General features: G+C 52.8%; 1 protein-coding gene across 2 annotated transcripts in view; it reads left to right on the top strand.

The window, feature by feature from the left end:
• scn8ab (sodium channel, voltage gated, type VIII, alpha subunit b) overlaps window positions 1-18,251 on the top strand; it is a gene marked incomplete at both ends in the record, with an annotated part of 37,975 nt that extends 19,724 nt beyond the window's left edge. The window contains 17 exons of one of the 2 annotated variants that reach the window (XM_079747320.1): window positions 1,716-2,072; window positions 3,816-3,948; window positions 4,463-4,701; window positions 6,801-6,974; window positions 7,267-7,623; window positions 8,105-8,278; window positions 8,723-9,019; window positions 10,612-10,729; window positions 11,172-11,326; window positions 12,430-12,603; window positions 14,418-14,540; window positions 15,334-15,618; window positions 15,699-15,752; window positions 15,846-15,983; window positions 16,231-16,335; window positions 16,513-16,783; window positions 17,086-18,251. In XM_079747320.1, the coding sequence (XP_079603446.1) occupies window positions 1,716-2,072; window positions 3,816-3,948; window positions 4,463-4,701; window positions 6,801-6,974; window positions 7,267-7,623; window positions 8,105-8,278; window positions 8,723-9,019; window positions 10,612-10,729; window positions 11,172-11,326; window positions 12,430-12,603; window positions 14,418-14,540; window positions 15,334-15,618; window positions 15,699-15,752; window positions 15,846-15,983; window positions 16,231-16,335; window positions 16,513-16,783; window positions 17,086-18,251 (4,320 nt within the window). The remainder of the gene's footprint in view (window positions 1-1,715; window positions 2,073-3,815; window positions 3,949-4,462; window positions 4,702-6,800; window positions 6,975-7,266; window positions 7,624-8,104; window positions 8,279-8,722; window positions 9,020-10,611; window positions 10,730-11,171; window positions 11,327-12,429; window positions 12,604-14,417; window positions 14,541-15,333; window positions 15,619-15,698; window positions 15,753-15,845; window positions 15,984-16,230; window positions 16,336-16,512; window positions 16,784-17,085) is intronic. The other variant, XM_079747321.1, reaches the window with a different exon arrangement.
• Window positions 18,252-20,000: the final 1,749 nt, after the last annotated feature.

The following is a 20,000-nucleotide window of genomic DNA, read 5'->3' on the forward strand; positions in this document are numbered from 1 at the left end:
GGGCCGCAAGGCCTCCGTCATGAACCAGGTGAGCACCATGAGACCACACCTGGTCTATCATGAACCAGGTGAGCACCATGAGACCACACCTGGTCTATCATGAACCAGGTGAGAACCTGAACCAGGTGAGCACCATGAGACCACACCTGGTCTATCATGAACCAGGTGAGACCCTGAACCAGGTGAGCCGGCTGGGCCGCAAGGCCTCCATCATGAACCAGGTGAGCACCATGAGACCACACCTGGTCTATCATGAACCAGGTGAGAACCTGAACCAGGTGAGCCACTTAACCAGGTGACACCCTTAACCAGTTAAGACCCTTAACCAGGTAAGCCCCTTAACCAGGTGAGACCCTTAACCAGGTGAGACCCTTAATCAGGTGAGATCCTTAACAAGGTGAGGCCCTTAACCAGGTGAGAACCTTAACCAGGTGAGCACCTTAACCAGGTGAGCACCTTAACCAGGTGAGGCCCTTAACCAGGTGAGACCCTTAACCCGGGAGCCGGTTGGGCCGCAAGGCCTCCATCATGAACCAGGTGAGACCCTTATTCAGGTGAGACCCTTAACCAGATGAGAACCCTTAACCAGGTGGGACCCTTAACCAGGTGAGCCTCCATTAGAACCAGCGGAGCCTCCATCGTGAACCAGTCGAGAACCGTGGACCAGGTGAGCACTGCTACGTGTCCACCAAGAGACCGCAGGCCTAGAGTACGGTGGATGTGGGTCAAAACGGCTGTTGATTATTTCAACGGCCACTCCATGGAGTAGCCCTCATCAGGTTGATTAGAGCTAAGCCCCTTCTTCATCTGGTTGATTAGCGCTAAGCCCCTCCCTCATACGCACTAGAGCATCGTTTGGGAAGGTCTGCCCAGGAGCGGGCTCCACGTCCGGTCAGCACTGGCCACTCCAGCGGGGGGCCACTCACTTATTGCTCCATCTGTATGATCGCCGGCCCCCTGTTCCTATAGATCTAGACCGCCGGATTACATTATCTCCTCTGACCCAGTTACTCTGTCCGTCTCCTGCGGTTCTATCGGCCCCATTCTGTCCCTGACTCCCCCTTTCTCCCCCCCCCCCACCCCTTCTCCCCGCCTTCACTGCCAATCCACCCCACCCTTCCTCATCCTCTTCCTCATCTTCGTCTTGACCCGCCCTCCATCTTCGTCCACCAACTCCCCATCTCCCTCATCCTCCTCTACACCCGCCCTTCCTCACCCTTTGCACTCCCATCTTCCTCCCCATCTTCCTCCTCCTAATCATCTTCCTCACCCACCATGCTTCTGAATCCACTCTCCCTCCATCTCCCTCAACATCCTCTAACCCGCCCTTCCTCACCCTCTTCCTCTCCCTCTGCACTCCCATCTCCCCCCCTCTTCCTCTTCCTCTCTCCCCCTCCTCCTCGCCCTCCCCATTCCCCTCCTCCTCCTCCCCCCCACCTCTTCTTCCTCTCCCCCCCACCTCCTCCTCTCCTCGCCCCCCTCCTCCCCTCCCTTCCTCCTCCTCCTCCTCCCCCCCTCCTCTCCTCCCTCTCCCCCTCCTCCCCATTCCCCTCCTCTCCTCCCTCTCCCCTCCCTCCCCCTTCCCCCATCCTCCTCCTCCTCCTCCTCCCCCCCTCCTCTCCTCCCTCCCCCTTCCCCCATCCTCCTCCTCCTCCCTCTCCCCCCCACCCCCTCCTCCTCCTCCTCCCCTCGACCCCTCCCTCCCCCTCCTCCAGTCTCTCCTCAGCATCCCCGGCTCGCCCTTCATGTCGCGCCACAACAGCCGCAGCAGCATCTTCAGCTTCAAGGGCCGCTCCAAGGACGCCGGCTCGGAGAACGAGTTCGCCGACGACGAGCACAGCACGGTGGAGGAGAGCGAGGACCGCCGGGGCTCCCTCTTCATCCCCTACCGCCGCAACAGCTACAGCGGCTACAGCCAGGGCTCCTCACGCATCCACCCGCTGGCGCCGCACACGGGCGGCAAGAGGAACAGCACGGTGGACTGCAACGGCGTGGTGTCGCTCATCGGCCCCGGGCCCGGCGGCCGGCTCCTGCCTGAGGTGAAAATAGATAAAGCAGCCACTGACGACAGTGTAAGGACGTCCATGAGACACACATACGCTCTAGGCATGTGGTGGTGCCCTCCCTCCCTCCCTCCCTCCCTCCCTTCCCCCCCCCCCCCCTGACTCCTCGTCCCGACCCCCCCCCCGGGCCCTGACTCCCCGTCCCAGGCTCTCCGGCTTCTCCTTTGCCTCCTTCTCATTCTATCCTTTGCTCCTGTTCCTGTAAGTCCCTCTGGGGGCCTCCACCGGGCCCCTGGCCCGTCAGTAGGACGGTTCTAACATGTTAGCGAGGACCTGTCCATGTTCGTCATGCAACGGGACTGAACCCAACACCCTGGTAACACACTTCCCCACCCTGGCCCCCCCCCCTGTTACAAAGGCAGCACACAACGCACTGCGTACGGATCATAGCCCGAGCTCAACGTTCGTTAAGATCCTACTGAGCTTCCTCTGCAACGCTCACCTTAACAACACACCTTCAATCAGTTGTTATAGAAACTCAAACCTCATGGAAGGGAGTCTCTCAATGGATACTCCCTTAAGAACCGAGCACTCAGTCTCTCCTTAAGCCTTTCAACTCCCTCAATCCTTCCTCTCGCTCTCTTTACGTTTGACTTGACGTCTTGCACTTGATGCTGTCCCAACGCCACCCGACCACCGGGTGGCGCTAAAGTACCCAGCTTCACTTTAACAGCATTCCTCCGGCAGCTAGCATGGTGGTGTGACACCCCTTTATTCTCAGCCGATCCGATTGATTTTCCCCCTTTTCTACCCATCCGTAATCCAACAGAGCATGGTGTAGCAGTGAATGATGTTGTGGAGCGGCCATCTCCTCTTAACATGCATGTCAGAGCATGCAGGGGAAGAGTGCTTAGTCATGGAATATGAATCACGGGCAGATTATTGCAGGGTTGTGCTGAACTGTCTTGTAATGTTGTGCCGGATACTGGAGGGTAGGAGGGGTGACTGGATGAGTCACGTTATATTTATGTCTTGAATAGTTGTGATGCCGTGGTGTACCAGGTATTTAACTGTGTGGTGTACCAGGTGTGGTGTACCAGGTGTTTACCTGTGTGGTGTACCAGGTGTGTTTACCTGTGTGGTGTACCAGTGTGTTTACCTATGTGGTGTACCAGGTGTGTTTACCTATGTGGTGTACCAGGTGTGTTTACCTGTGTGGTGTACCAGGTGTCTACCTTTGTGGTGTACCAGGTGTGGGTACCTGTGTGGTGTACCAGTACTTTACCTTTGTGGTGTACCAGGTGTGTTTACCTGTGTGGTGTACCAGTGTGTTTACCTGTGTGGTGTACCAGGTGTCTACCTTTGTGGTGTACCAGGTGTGTGTACCTGTGTGGTGTACCAGTACTTTACCTTTGTGGTGTACCAGGTGTTTACTTGTGAGGTGTTTACCTGGGTGGTGTACCAGGTGTGTTTACCTGTGCTGTGTACCAGACATGTTTACCTGTGTGGTGTACCAGGTGTTTACTTGTGAGGTGTTTACCTGTGCTGTGTACCACACATGTTTACCTGTGTGGTGTACCAGGTGTTTACCTGTGTGGGTTACCAGGTGTGTTTACCAGGTGTGTTTACCTGTCTGCGTTACCAGGTGTTTACGGTGTGTTCACACATTGTCTCCTCCGTTCTGGAAGGCTTGTGAAGCTTAACGATACGTTAGGGTGGTGTGTGTGTGTATATGCGTGCGTGTGTGCATGTCTGGGCGGGTGTGTGTGGGGTCATGTGACTGACACGGTGCGTGCGTCCCTCTGGGAACAGACCACAGAGGTGGAGGTGAAGAAGAAGCACTCTGGATCCCTGATGGTGTCCGTGGACCAGCTCAACTGCTCCTTCAAGGGGAAGGACCGCGCCAACAGCCAGATGAGCGTGGTCACCAACACGCTGATGGAGGGTAAGGCCTGGTCCAGGTAGGACCCTACCTAGGACCCTACCTAGGACCCTACCTAGGACTATGTATACAAATAATAATGTTGACAATATCAAGACATCAACCGTTTACTGTTTTTTTCTGCTGGGCGGTTTATGAGGGCCTCTCTCTAACTCTCTCCCCATCCACTCTCCCATACTCTCTCTCTCTCCCGGTCTCCATCTCTCCCCGTCTCTCTCTCTCTCTCTCTCTCTCTCTCTCTCTCTCACTCTCTCTCTCTCGCTCTCTCTCTCTCTCTAACTCTAATCTCTCTCTCTAATCTCTCTCTCTTTACACATCTCTCTCTCTCTCTCTCTCTCTCTCTCTCTATAATCTCTCTCTTTAAACATCTCTCTCTCTCTCTCTCTCTCTCTCTCTCTCTCTCTCTCTCTCTCTCTCTCTCTCTCTCTCTCTCTCTCTCTCTCTCTCTCTCTCTCTCTCTCTCTCTCTCTTTCTCTCTCTCTCTCTCTCTCTCTCTCTCTCTCTCCCCCGTCTGCAGAGCTGGAGGAGTCCCAGCGGAGTTGTCCACCTTGCTGGTACAAGTTTGCGAACATGTTCCTCATCTGGGAGTGCTTCCCTCTCTGGCTGAAGATCAAGCACATAACGTACCTCATCGTCATGGACCCCTTCGTGGACCTGGCCATCACCATCTGCATTGTGCTCAACACACTCTTCATGGCCATGGAGCACTACCCCATGACCCCTCACTTTGAGGAGGTGCTGTCCGTTGGAAACCTGGTGGGTGGATGAGGACCAGCCCCACTGCATGCTGGGATACGCTTCAGAAACAGATGCTTTCGTTTTTTATTTTTTCCACCAAAAATGGGATTAATTGTGTCCGTGTGAAAGGTGGCCATGTCGGAACAATCCCAGTTTCCCAGAGCTTAGTTTGATATATATATATATATATATACATATATAGTGTTTTCTTCTCCTTTTAATTAATTTTCTCTGGACGTACGGTAGTATGAATAAACCCGGATCTGCGGCCATCTTAGGTAGGTCAGAATTAAGATCCCATGGTTGGTTACGTTTTAATTAATGGGCACGGGGCTGACAGTGAGCAGCCTCTAAATTAATCAATTAATTGATAATTAGGTTTTCTTTAATAAGGTACACATGATAGGATGATCTATGTCATACGTCTGAGTCGACTCGTACATACAGCGTGCATTATCCTTGCTTCTAATGAACCCCATGGACCAGATGCTGGGAGAGGGCAGAGGAACAAGGTGTCATGATGTAGGAGGGCTGGCGTCTGAGGAACCCATGAGCAGATGGCAGCCTAATCTATGGAGATGATTGGAAACAATACCCTCTGTACCGCACACACACGCACACTCACTCAGTCGCTCACTCACTCACTCGCTCACTTCGCTCACCTCGCTCACTCACAGACCTTTTATGGGGCCTCATTAAAAATTCAGTTCCATTTTAATGCAGCCAACCCGCCTGCTTCCTAAACTCTAAAACGCCGACGTCAGTCAGACTCTCTCCCTCGTCCATTTTGAACCTTCTCCCTCTCCTCCCTCTCTCCCGGCCACCCCACCCACACACACTCAATGTCTCTCTCTCTGCTCTCCTCTCCCTCCAATCAATGGGCTTGATCGTAAACCTTGAAGGCGGCCTCTTCCAAAGGATCTATTCCGAGCTTCACTTGACCAAATTCAAAGCACTGATTCGGTTCTCCCCCAATCGGCTTTCATCGCATAACACGATTCAGCCCTGCCAGTGACCGGCAGCCAGCAGACGCGCTGTCTGCTGGCCGCCGGGGGGGAGCGGGAAAGTGAGGTCATGGGGATTGGCACGCTGTCAGAAGATGAAGAGGAAACAAGGCACCGCGGCAGTTCTGGAGGTTGATGAGTGCAGTGGACCACTGGGTGGGCCCTGGTGGATGCATTGGACCAGTGGGTGGGCACTGAGGGGTTGATGGGTACAGTGGACCACTGGGTGGGCCCTGGTGGATGCATTGGACCACTGGGTGGGCCCTGAGGGGTTGATGGGTACAGTGGACCACTGGGTGGGCCCTGGTGGATGCATTGGACCACTGGGTGGGCACTGAGGGGTTGATGGGTACAGTGGATCACTGGGTGGGCCTTGGGGGGCTGGTGGGTGCTGGGAGATAAACAGTTTAGGGTCCTAAGCTACAGTTGCTGCTGGGATAGTACAGTACTACTACTGGGACACTACAGTGCTGTTACTGGGACACTACCATGATGCTGCTGTGACAGTACAGTGCTAATACTGGGACCCTACTGAGCTGTGACTGGGACAGTACCATGATGCTGCTGGGACAGTACAGTGCTCCGGCTGCTCTATGACCTTCCTCTGTCTGGAGAATCACCCAGAGAGAGAGAGAGAGAGAGCAATCCTTTTTTTTATAATCAGCAGCACATCAAACCAAACGCTACGTAGGCAGAACCACAGCTTTCCACTCATTGCTTACGCTCCACTTTCCTCCTCCTGCAGTCGTCCATGTAATCACATAAAAACCTCAGCTGCTTTCGCTTTGTTTTCTGTTCTTTTATTTTTTGAGAATTTGTTCCCAATAGCACAGCAGAATGCTGGAAGATCGTTTGCAGATATATGCAGATATTTAATCATTTAGGGCTTTATACCTTCTTTATTTTAAATCAAAGGGATTTTCTAAAATAGTTGTAACTTAATACAGATGATAAAATGGGGGCAAACTTTAATTAATTAAAATATTGAAGTGGTTATTGCCACGTGCCCTAACCCTGACCCATTCTGTATCAGTATTCTATGTATGGTTATGTAATTATATGTATGTAAATATACATCCCCGCGGCCAGCCTGACATGAACTTTGACCTGCAGGTGTTCACGGGGATCTTCGCGGCGGAGATGTTTGCCAAGCTGGTTGCGATGGATCCCTACTACTACTTCCAGGAGGGCTGGAACATCTTTGACGGCTTCATCGTGACCCTGAGTTTAGTGGAGCTGGGATTGGCTGACGTGGAGGGTCTGTCTGTGCTGCGATCCTTCCGATTGGTGAGTGGCAGAAGGGGGCGGAGCGTCACCTGGTGGTAGATCAGGTGGAACCTCCTGATTGGTGCTCAGAAGGTCTCTTCTCCAGGAGGTCTCTAACGGCTCATTTTGGGAATGCCTTGAATCGCAACCAATTTGAACTTCTGCTTCTCCTCTTCTTTTCTTCTCCTCTTCCTTCTCCTCCTCCTCCTTCCTTTTTCTCCATCTTGTTTTACTTGTTCTTCTTCTCCTCCTCTTTCTTTTTGTTCTCCTCCTCCTCCTCCTCCTCCTCCTCCTCTTCCTTCTTCTTCTCCAGCTGAGAGTGTTCAAGCTGGCCAAGTCGTGGCCCACCCTCAACATGCTGATCAAGATCATCGGTAACTCGGTGGGCGCCCTGGGGAACCTGACCCTGGTGCTGGCCATCATCGTCTTCATCTTCGCCGTGGTGGGCATGCAGCTCTTCGGCAAGAGCTACAAGGACTGCGTGTGCAAGATCGCCGAGGACTGCGTGCTGCCGCGCTGGCACATGCACGACTTCTTCCACTCCTTCCTCATCGTGTTCCGCGTGCTGTGCGGCGAGTGGATCGAGACCATGTGGGACTGCATGGAGGTGGCGGGCCAGACCATGTGCCTCACCGTCTTCATGATGGTCATGGTCATCGGCAACCTGGTGGTAAGGAGTGCAGAGACACATCGGAGAAGGGCAAAGTAGGAGAAGAGTTCACCTAGACTCTGCACAGCCTCCCCCTTACCCTCCCCACACCCCTCTTACGCACCCGTTGTATGTTGTACAACACTTATAAATGGTGTAGCATTGTGAAGCACTTCCTAGCGATTGTTAGTGCTTGGCACTTGGTTCTATGAACATCCTTACTGTACCGACAGACATATTGGTCTTTCTCTTCTTCTGACAAATGTTCTTATTGTAAGTTGCCTTGGATAAAAGCGTCCAAAGGCCCTGAATGAAATGTAATGTAAATGAGAAGAACGGTGGGAATGGATGGGCGGTAAGATGACACCATGAAGAGCTGACTTTTGTTTATTCATTATGCTTCTATTAGTTTGGATAGAAGCGCCCCAGGGGTGATCAGTAATCAGTCAGAGTAGGGGTGTGGTGGGGCTGTGTATGACGTCTCCTGTGCCCGGTGTCCCAGGTGCTGAATCTGTTCCTTGCCCTGCTGCTGAGTTCCTTCAGCGCTGACAACTTGGCCGCCACGGACGACGACGGCGAGCCCAACAACCTGCAGCTGGCCATGGCGCGCATCAAGATCGGCATCGCCTGGTTCAAGGTCCACATGCGCATCCTCATGGCTCACATCCTCAAGAAGGTAACCGTGGAACCGTTCACATCCCCAGACAGGCTGTTGTTTTTCTTCATTGTGTTCTTCGGTGTCGTTGCAATGGTTTCAACACGACTCGCCCTTGGATTAAACAAAACATTTATTTGACTCCTCACCTAGACTCGGCTTAGCCTCCCCCTTACCCCCCCCATCCCACACCCCACCACACCCCTCTTACACACTTATTGTATGTTATGCGTCCTTGCACGTAAAAATAGTACTTTGCATTGTGTAGCGTCTTATCCTATCTTTGTTGTATACGGGGAATGGGTTAACCTAGCGATTGTTCGTGCTTGGCCCTTGTTTCTATGAACATCCTTACTGTACCGACGGGGATATATTGTTGTTTCTCTTTCTTCTGACCAATGTACTTATCGTAAGTCGCTTTGGATGAAAGCGTTTGCTAAGTGCCCCGTAATGTGAACTCCTCAGCCCCTGGAGGACGAGCAGAAGCCTCTGGACGACATGTACGACAAGAAGCTGAACTGCATCGCCAACCACACGGGCGTGGACATCAACCGCGAGCTGGACTACGCCAAAAATGGCAACGGCACCACCAGCGGCATCGGCAGCAGCGTTGGCAAGTACATGATCGACGAGGACTACATGTCCTTCATCCACAACCCCAACCTCACCGTGTGCGTGCCCATCGCCGTTGGCGAGTCGGACTTCGAGAACCTCAACACGGAAGACTTCAGCAGCGAGTCGGACGTGGAGAACAGCAAAGACGTGAGTAGAGAACCGGTGTGGCCCCTGTCAGGCCCATGGCTGTTTCTTCTTCTTTACTTGATCAACTGGCGTATCTGTTTCCCCTCACGTTGTAGGAGGATGTAGGGCACAAGGCGTCGCTTCGCAGCGTATTATAATCGCTGTACCGTTTCCAGCTGCACAAATGTTACCGAAGTCGATATTTGATATTCGAATGAGGACTATTGTGCGTAAGTCGCTGGGAAGAGATGAAGTTTTAGGGTGGGTGTCGCTGGGCGACGTCTGGAACCTTCTGCTCAGTCTGTGTGGACGGAGGGAGGGGAGGGAGGGGCCAGGCTGAGGACTGACCAGAGACAGACAGGGGGGAGCTAGACAGGCTCAGCACCTCTACTCTCTCAGGAGTAGATCCCCTCCAACGCTCTCCTGCTGGTCCTGATTGTCTGAGATGTTTGATACACACTGGGAGGGGGGTGACCTTGGCCTGGTTAGCAGAGGTAAGCGGGTCCAGACGGAGAGAAGCAGCCTCCTCCCTGCACCTGCAGTGTCTCTCCAGGCTCTTCTCTCTGTCACCCCCACGTCCCCGCCCACCCCGCCCACCAACACCGCCATTGGAGGAGGATAGAGGCGCTGTCAGCCAATCATAGAGAGAGAGGGGGGGCTTCAGTGCTGTGGTATCCCAGACAGAAGGAGGGAGGGAGGGAAGAGAGGGACGGGAGCGAGGCAGGGAGGGGGAGAGGGAAAAGAGGGAGGGAGGGTTGAAGGAACGAGAGGTAGAGAGACACAGTAAGAGAGAGAAATGGGGAGTAGGCGAGACAGCGAGAGAGCGAGAGAGGGAATGCGGCCGCTGGCTGCCTGCTCAGGATTCTAAAGTGCACCATCATTCTCTGGTCGTGCAGTGGAATGGCTCACTGCATCTGGGACTGCATGTGCGCCAGGGTGTGTTCTTCAACACCAGGCCTGCGAACAGCGCTGCGCCCCGATCCACCTTGACTCATTGTCCGGTGCGGTGAGGATGAATCACAGAGGGCTGGATTCACTCCGGAGCGGCTCCTCTCAGTGCTGAATCTATACAGGAGGAGGCCAGCTCTGCTGCAAACACAACCCTTTGTCTAATACTGCCGTCTCCCCAGAATCTCTCACGTTGTCCCGAACGCACACTGAAGTGTTTGAAGGGGCTCTTTGAATATCCAGGCTTTGTGTGACGATAACGACGTCACCTTCCTCGCTGGTGCAGCGGTCGCACTCCGGGGTTCCTGACGTAGACGGGGACGTCCATGACTCCCAAGGTCACCTCAGTGGGGGAATGGTTCAGTGGAATAGAGGGGCCTTACACGACAGGGTACCCCCAGGATAGAGGAGGAGGGGGAGAGCACCTAACCCTACTCCCCCCCCCCCCAGCTCCGGGTTGGGGATCCCCTAACCTTGACCCCCCCTGTGTCATCCGGTCCCCTGCTCCGGGGATCACCTAACCCTGACCCACCCTCCGTCCTCTGGTCCGTGGATCACCTAACCCCGACCCCCCTGTGTCCTCTGGTCCGGGGATCCCCTAACCCTGACCCCCCCCAGCTCCGGGTTGGGGATCCCCTAACCCTGACCCCTGCTCCTGTCCCCAGCTGGACGACACCAGCTCGTCGGAGGGCAGCACCATCGACATCAAGCCCGACCTGGAGGAGGTGGCACTGGTGGAGGTGGTGGAGGAGTACCTGGACCCGGACGCCTGCTGGACCGACGGTAGGGGGCCCCCCCTTCTCCCCCGTCTCCCCCATAGTGTCTCCCCCATAGTGTCTCCCCCATAGTGTCTCCTCCATAGTGTCTCCCCATTTTGTCTCTCCCCCATAGTGTCTCCCCAGTAGTGTCTCACCCATACTGTTCCCCCTTATTGTCTCCCCCATATTGTCTCCCCTATATTGTCTCCTCCATAGTGTCTCCCCCATAGTGTCTCCCCATAGTGTCTCACCATTGTGTCTCCCATATTGTCTCACCCGTAGTGTCTCCCCCATAGTGTCTCCCCCCTAGTGTCTCCCCCATGTTGCCCACCCCAAATTGTCTAACAAAAGTGTCCTAACACATCTCAGGGCACTGCTGCCCACAGTGCGGCCAGAACAGACCAGTCTGTAAATACCACTGGGACCAGTAAGGCTCAACGTACCTGTTCTGTTTCCCTGACAACCAGAATGCATCGCCAAGTACAAGTGCTGTGACGTGCCCATCACCCACGGCTGGGGCAAGCACTGGTGGTTCCTGAGGAAGACCTGCTACCTGATTGTGGAGCACAACTGGTTCGAGACCCTCATCATCTTCATGATCCTGCTCAGTAGTGGAGCGCTGGTAAGACCCCGACCGGTGGCTGAGACCTCTTCTGGTCTTCCGTGTCCCCATTGACCCAATTTCCAGCTCTGAAAATGTTTGGGACCCCAACTTTAACTTTTGTGCAGCTGCTTCCAGTCAGTATCTGACGGTAACATCGACTTCCCGTTCATCGCTCCGCTACACACTTAGGGATTAGTAGTAGTTTGACCTTGGCTCTCAAACCTCAGGAAGTCAGTCCTTATTACAGGACGTCTAGAAGGCCTTCTAAACAATGCCAGAATGAATCATCAAATATCTAGAGCATGTTTCAGCAATCTCCTACGACCCCATATACAAAACAGGGGACCCCGAATGGGTCCTGACCCCAAGGTTGGGAACCATAGCATCCCAGGGCAGTGGACCCACATACGCACACCCACACACGCACGCACACACAAAAACACACAGACACACACACACACAGACGGACAGACACACAGACACACAGACAGACGGACAGACAGAAAGACACGCACACAAAAACACACACGTACACACAAAACACCCAGGCAGGGGTGCGCTATTGGGGAATGTGTCATCAAAGGCCAGGAAGTAGCTGCTCTGCGTTTTCCTCGTGCGTGACGCGGCGTGATGCCGCCGCTAATGGACATCAGAGTGCTGATGCCCCCCCTCCCCCCCAATGAGGAACTCGCTGAGGTCTGCATCTCTGTGGAGGACGCCAGCCAGATAGTGATCTGAACCACTTATGTGTGGAGGGGTAAACACGGGTTGCAGGAGGTCGATGGGCCGAGCCATCGACCTCCGCCCCCCCCACGCCAACACACAGAAGAACGTTCCATTTAGCCGCTCCCCAAGACACACCCATGTGTTGTTTCACCTGAAACCCAGACCCAGGAATTCAGCTCCAAATTAATCAGCCCGCCTGTGTGTGTGTGTGTGTGTGTGTGTGTGTGTGTGTGTGTGTGTGTGTGTGTGTGCGAGTGCGTGCGCGTATCTGTTTGGTCGCGCGTCTATGTGCGTGTGTGTCTGTGCGTGGGAGTGTGTGTCCGTTCCGTTTTTTGTCTGTGTGTGTGTTGGCGTGTGGGGTTGCATGTGCGTGTGTGCGTGTGTCTCTCCCCTAGGCCTTCGAGGACGTGTACATCGAGCAGAGGAAGACCATCAAGATCATCCTGGAGTACGCCGACCGCGTCTTCACCTACATCTTCATCCTGGAGATGCTGCTCAAGTGGGTGGCCTATGGCTTCGTCAAGTACTTCACCAACGCATGGTGCTGGCTGGACTTCTTCATCGTGGACGTGAGTCTCCCGCCCCCGCACCGACGTGCGGACGTTTCAAATCTTTATTTCAGCATTCGTCTGATTTCATGCCGTGTTCACATCACATTCTGGTGGGTCCGCAGTACCGATGCATGGAAATGGAATTGATCTGAGATGGCGTGATGCTGTTTGACTGTTGACGACTGACCCACAGACGCACCAAAACATTGCGCCGCTAAAGTTGACATGCGACCCGATCTCCTGCTCCACGTTCCAGACCTCCTCAGACGATGTGCTGAAGGCTGCTTCCAGGAGGAGGCTCTCTGACACGTCCGCCTATCAGGGATCTGCTCTCAGGAGAACCACGGCACTCTTTACCGCTCTGCTGTTCAATAGGTTAAAGTCAAACGGTTCCTTGGTCCGTTTCCGCAGAGGAGACGTTTACATCTGAACGTTCAATAATGTCTAAAACAGATAACCTGTGTGTAATACATTAGATAGTACCGACCAATCAATAGGTATTGATTCAATTGATCTCTCCGATGTTCTCCAAGTGAACGTAGAACACGTCACCAGTGATTGTTCGCCTCTGTTCTGATCTTATTTAATATCTGATGACTCGTGGCTTCGTGGACCGACGTGCTTCCTGACGTTCTGTAGGTTCACGACATCGTTCCGGGGTAACTTCTCCGCAAGCCGGTGAGCATCCAGCTGGTCCGTGCCTGCGATGCTCAACGATGTCCTCCTCCCCTGGGGTTGGAGCGCAGCGTGGTAGGACACCTATAGGGTGCAGGGATCAGGGAGATCTACTGAAGTGTGCGCTGCCTAACCACCCCTTGTCTCCCTCCCGGGTAGGGTCCCAGCAGTCCGGCTTCCACCGGGACACGTCCCCCCCGGTGGACTTTATGACATTCCCACAGTGATCCCGGTGACTCCGGGAGCGACCGGAACGGGTTTTTGATGTCTGCTGGAACACGAGCGCCCCACCACTGACCTGTCCTCTCTCTCACACAGCAGGTGTCTCACAAAGTGTATGTCTCTCGCTCTAAGGTAGAGAGAGGCTGCTGCTGCTGCGAGAGAGAGAGAGAGAGAGAGAGGGAGAGAGGGGGCACTGAGAGGGGCCGTGTGGGAGGTGCAGGGTAAGGTCGATGTGTTGTGTGACGACTCTTCCTTCGCAGGTCCTCCTCCTCTCCTCCTCCTCCTCTCCTCCTAACCCCTCCCGCCCATCCCTCCCCAGAGAGTAGTCTCCCCCCCCCCCCCCGACTCTCTCTCCCTGTGTAACTCAAGCTGCTCTCTTGGTGTGTGAACCAACGTGTGGTTTCCTTTCCGTGTGTCTCGTGGTAATCTCCTGTGCCGCGGTGACTTCTGTGTTGTTGTGCGATGGTTTTTTCTCCTCCTCCTCCCCCGTCGTCTCCATCTTCTCTCCCTCCCACCGTTTTCCACCACAAGTTTCTTTCCAGGAGTGCTGACAGCTTGTCGCAAGCTGCTTAGCGGGCTTCACCCCCCGTTTGCCAAACTAAGAGCAAACTCAGTTAATCGCAAACTAAAACACATATCCAGAAAAAAACTTGGGGGAGTGTCGTGGCTATCTCTCGTAACGTTCTAGCTCACCTCCGTTCTCCGTTCTAACCTCCTTCTTTCTACCTAACTATCTAATCCTATCAGCCTAGTCTCTGTTGTTATCGTCCCCTTCTTAAGTACCGTCTCTCTCTGGGCACCCCTTAATTGTGTGCTTTCTTCTGCCCTACCCCCTCTCCGACTCTCTTTCTCTCCCCCTTTCCTTCTCTCTCTCTCTCTCTCTTTCTCTCTCTGTCCCTCTCTCTCTGTCTCTGTCTCTCTCTTTCTCCCTATAGGTGTCCATTGTGAGCTTGATAGCGAATGCGTTGGGCTACTCCGATCTGGGACCAATCAAATCGCTCAGGACTCTGAGAGCTCTGAGGCCCCTGAGGGCCCTCTCACGTTTCGAGGGGATGAGGGTAAGCCAGGACCCGTAGGTAGGACTGACCCCAGGTCAGCAGTAGAGTCACCATGCTGGAGGTTACAACTTAAACTCAAGGGGAACTCAGCGCTTTACCAGAGAGCGGGGAACAATTAAACACGTAGATGACCTCGACATATCTGTAGTCAATGCTGATCCATGTTGTTTTCAATAATTGTGTCATTGATATCACATCCTACAACTGATCGTCCCAAAAAAATGCTCTTTGTTTGCGAGACCATCCCAACCCGTCCCACTCACCCTAAACAGTTTATTGAGCTCAGAACTCAATCTTACACACTGCGACTTTTCTGTGATGTTGCACTTCTATCGATGCTAAAGCTCTCTTGGTATCCCCTGATCGTTGCTATTAGGGGAGTTTGTGGGGAACAAACTTACCACAGACGGCTCATTCCTTACCCGGTGCACACAGACTTTATAGGAAAACAGTTTTGGTAATGCTTTGGTTGAGCCCCCACATGCGTGCCCTAATATTCTGTACAATGGAAACATGGAACCCAAATAGACAATCTACGTTTATCACATCATCTTCCTCCTCACACTAGTTCCGCATTCTTTTTTTTTGGAGAAATATATTTATTAAGTTTTCAAACGCAACAACACACAGACATAATCAAAAATGCACACACAAAACAAATAATAAACAAACAAAGGACATATTCTGCATTCCTAAACGTTGCACCCGGTGCAAGGGTTCCTGCATGTGGACGAGATGCTTCTGTGGCCCTTGGAGACTCTGTGGAGACGGCTGCGTCCCCTGTACTCATCAGGTGGTGGTGAACGCGCTGGTGGGCGCCATCCCCTCCATCATGAACGTGCTGCTGGTGTGCCTCATCTTCTGGCTGATCTTCAGCATCATGGGCGTCAACCTGTTTGCGGGGAAGTACTACTTCTGCTACAACGAGACAGCGGAGGCCATGTTCCTGCCCCACGAGGTCAACAACAAGTCAGAGTGCATGGCCTTCATCAACGCCAACTACACCAACGTGCGCTGGAAAAACGTCAAGATCAACTTCGACAACGTGGGCGCCGGCTACCTCGCCCTGCTGCAAGTGGTGAGCGGCCGTTCGTCCCGTCCTCCAGGTGTGCGATGCTGCCTAGCAGAGGTCTCACGCTTGTGTCTTCTCCCTCACAGGCCACCTTCAAAGGCTGGATGGACATCATGTATGCAGCGATAGACTCCAGAAAGGTAGGTGTGGCCAGAGAGGCTCAGGTCTCATTGGTTAATGAGTACTAGAACGTGGCTGTTTGGATGGTCTGTTTGATTTGGGGTGCTCTACAGGTGGAGGACCAGCCCATCTACGAAGACAACCTGTATATGTACGTCTACTTTGTGGTCTTCATCATCTTCGGATCCTTCTTCACTCTCAACCTCTTCATCGGTGTCATCATCGACAACTTCAATCAACAGAAGAAAAAGATAAGCTGATTTTCTCGTTGATAATGCAGACTGCAATGATGACTGTCAAATGTATGACTGGGACATTATTATGTTTAACCAGACACTGATCTCTCCCTTGGATGCTAAACTAGGTGGTTTGTATAATGGGACTTCTCCTGCCAGCTCAGTTTCAGCCTTTTAGAAACGACCAGAACCTTCACTACACGGTGACGCTGGTGGTTTCTCCGAAGTCAGATTGTAACCATTTCTCTCTTGCCTCCGATACTTTGGAGGTCAGGATATCTTCATGACGGAGGAGCAGAAGAAATACTACAATGCCATGAAGAAGTTAGGATCCAAGAAACCGCAGAAACCGATACCCAGGCCACTGGTAAGGACAGGAGTCATCTGTCCTCCATTTTGAATATATCGCCGCGGCAAATGACCTTCGACCTTGACGGCGGCATATAAGCATGTGAAGATGACTATGGTGCTTCTGACAGAGCTTGTCTGTCCAGCCTCTTAGCCCTGCCTCACACTTCCCCTCTCCCTCTCCCTCTCTCTACAGAACAGTTTCCAGGGCATGGTGTTTGACTTCGTGACGCAACAAGTCTTTGACATCTCCATCATGATCCTCATCTGCCTCAACATGGTCACCATGATGGTGGAGACGGACGACCAGACGGACGAGACGGAGCACATCCTCTACTGGGTCAACTTTGTGTTCATCGTGGCCTTCACCACCGAGTTCGTCCTCAAGCTGTTCGCGCTGAGGCACTACTACTTCACCATCGGCTGGAACGTGTTCGACGTCGTGGTCGTCATCCTCTCCATCGTGGGTAAGCCTTCGATTGTTGCTTTCTCCCGTCGTGGAGGTCGTCACGATGACAGCAGAGACCTGTGTTTGGTGAGGCGTTAGAGGTTGTCCTGCACTGCCTGAGGGTGCGGAAAAAAACAAACCTGCTCTTGCAGGCATGGAGAGCATGTTTGTTGCGGTTTGGATGCATCTTGAGAGCGAGGAGTCCCCGGTGGGCTCAGCCGTTTGAGGTCTCTAGTGGCTCTCTCGCTGAGACCACCGTAAGTCATTACCGCACTCTTCTTTACAGTCAGACTGATCATGTGTTCTCTGCTTCCACTTCAGGGATGTTTCTGGCGGAGTTGATCGAGAAGTACTTTGTCTCGCCGACCCTGTTCAGGGTGATCCGACTGGCCCGTATTGGCAGGATCCTCCGCCTCATCAAAGGAGCCAAAGGCATCAGGACTCTGTTGTTTGCCCTGATGATGTCCCTGCCTGCCCTGTTCAACATCGGCCTCCTGCTTTTCCTGGTCATGTTCATCTTCTCCATCTTCGGCATGTCTAACTTTGGCTACGTAAAACACGGGGCCGGAATCGACGACATGTACAACTTTGAGACCTTCGGCAACAGCATGATCTGCCTGTTCATGATCACCACCTCGGCGGGCTGGGACGGCCTGCTGCTGCCCATCCTCAACTACCCCCCGGACTGCGACCCCACCCTGGAGAACGCCGGCACCCCGGCCACGGGCGACTGCGGAAACCCCTCGGTGGGCATCTTTTTCTTCGTCATGTACATCATCATCTCCTTCCTCATTGTGGTCAACATGTACATCGCCATCATCCTGGAGAACTTCAGCGTGGCCACAGAGGAGAGCGCCGACCCGCTCAGTGAGGACGACTTCGAGACCTTCTACGAGATCTGGGAGAAGTTCGACCCGGACGCCTCGCAGTTCATCACCTACTCCAAGCTGTCCGACTTCGCGGACGCCCTGGACCAACCGCTGCGCGTGTCCAAGCCCAACACCATCGAGCTGATCGCCATGGACATGCCCATGGTGAGCGGGGACCGCATCCACTGCCTGGACATCCTGTTTGCCTTCACCAAGCGCGTGCTGGGCGACAGCGGCGAGCTGGACATGCTGCGGCAGCAGATGGAGGAGCGCTTCGTGGCGGCCAACCCGTCCAAGGTGTCCTACGAGCCCATCACCACCACCCTGAGGCGCAAGCAGGAGGACGTGTCGGCCAAGATCATCCAGAGGGCCTACCGCTCCTACCTGGCGCGGCGCGGCTTCGTGTGCAAGCGGAAGCAGGCCAACAATAAGGTGGAGAACGGCGGGACCAATCAGGATCATGAAAAGAAGGAGGGCACGCCCTCCACAGGCTCGCTGCCCTCCTATGACAGTGTAACCAAACCTGACAAGGAGAAGCAGGACGACAACCAGGAGGGCCGGGGAGGAAGGAAAGAGAAGGGAAGAAACCAGAAAGACGTCAGGGAATCTAAATGTTAGAGCTTTGGAGTAATAATCCCAATAATAACAATAATAATTATAATAATGTAACTTCAAGCAAAGCGAGAGGAAACCATCTAACCCACACAGATGTACAGATTATTTCATTTGCAAGTAAGAAAAAGAAAATTATTCAATAATTTTGTTTACAGACTTCATTCTTGTATCGACGCAGAGAGAGGCCGCCTGATCGGGCGCAGCTTGAAGACACTTGAACTCAAGGCCGCCCAGACATAATCAGCGTACTGTGCCACGGCGTTGCATCTGCACTACTGATCAAAAACAATAAGGGAATGAAAAAAAAAAAGACAAAACACTGAAGAGATGTGCTGGAAGGGCAGACGCTCAGACCAGCTCCACTGGGAGAGAGACTAGTAACTTCTGCTAGAGCACGAAGGAGAGGAACTCACTGGGGAACCGAGAGGTGGATGCAAGCAAACGGATTTCCGTTGGGGGAAACTAGCCTTGGGGGTGCGGGGTCGGAGTGTGTGGGGGGGGGGGCGGGGGGGTTGTAACGGAGGATTGTCTTCTTCATAGAGCGAGTCAAGAGGAAGGAGCGGGGGACGAGAGACATAAAGACCCAGAGAACGAGGGTTTTCCTTGGTTTGTTAATGCTGATTATCCTTGTATCTCCACTTCATTTGAGAGGCAAAAAAAATGCAAAGAGGTAAAAAAAAAAAAAAAAAAGAACAATAGTCAATATTTTAAAGCGTGTCACTTAACTTCTCGACTCATTTTATCTTTGTTACCCACATCAAATGCTTTTTCTACATGGGCTTCACACCGATTGGTTAAGGGTCTGTTTATTAAGGGGTCACCTCGGGCCAAGGGCTTACATTTACTCAGAAAGATTTCCAAACAAATACATAAATAATTGTGCTTGTTCAATGCATAGAAATGACTTGCATGATGGCATGTTTTGATCAGAAATCTTGCATGAATAATCATAGTCCACAAAACACTAATACTCAGACCACGGCGGAGGCTGGCGCTGCCTCCAGGCATTGTCGGAAATCGAACGTTAGATCAAATCATTTGTTTGACAAGGAGACGCGATACGGGGGTTGATAATCTAACATGGAATCCTATTTTTTCTCTCTTAAAAACAACACTTTTAAAATGGAAGATATTATAACTGTTGCCTACATAGACAAGGATGAGGGCGCTGTCGGCGGAGAGGGTGACGGCCCGCGGAGAGCAGACAGTGTGTCTGCCACTCTGGAGACGGGCAGTGTGGTGGTGATGGAGATAATGGATGACTGTGTATTATGGGATTGTACTGTTGGGGAAAAAAAAAATACTGTAAGAATATAGAAGCTTATATTTATAATTTGTATGCAGCATTCTCACCTCTGTAATGTATCATACCATCTGCCTTTGTTTTGTGTGAGGGGCGTTTTAAGAGTGTCTTAGGCAATCAGTGATCAGGAGGGAATTTCAGAAGGTGTGTCAACTTAATTTTTTCCCGGTCTGCTTCTCTGTAAGTGGCGGACCGTTCTGGAAGGGCGTGGAAGGGGGTTGTGATGAGTTCAACTATTATTGTTCCGTTTTGAAAATGGATTTGGCTCATTTGCACATGTTTTTGTCTCCCTTGGCGTCTGTCGGTCTAATAATGTATCTTTCCGTGGCTGATCCTGATTCAACACATGTTTGAGCCACATTCAGGACGAGGGGGAGGGCGACGGGCTTGTTTGGTGGGTGTCTGTAAGCTACTGGCATGTTGGAGAGAACGAGAGAGAGAGCGAGCGA

The sequence above is a fragment of the Pollachius pollachius genome, assembly GCF_949987615.1.
Source record: "Pollachius pollachius genome assembly, chromosome: 12".
Classification (NCBI taxonomy): domain Eukaryota; kingdom Metazoa; phylum Chordata; class Actinopteri; order Gadiformes; family Gadidae; genus Pollachius; species Pollachius pollachius.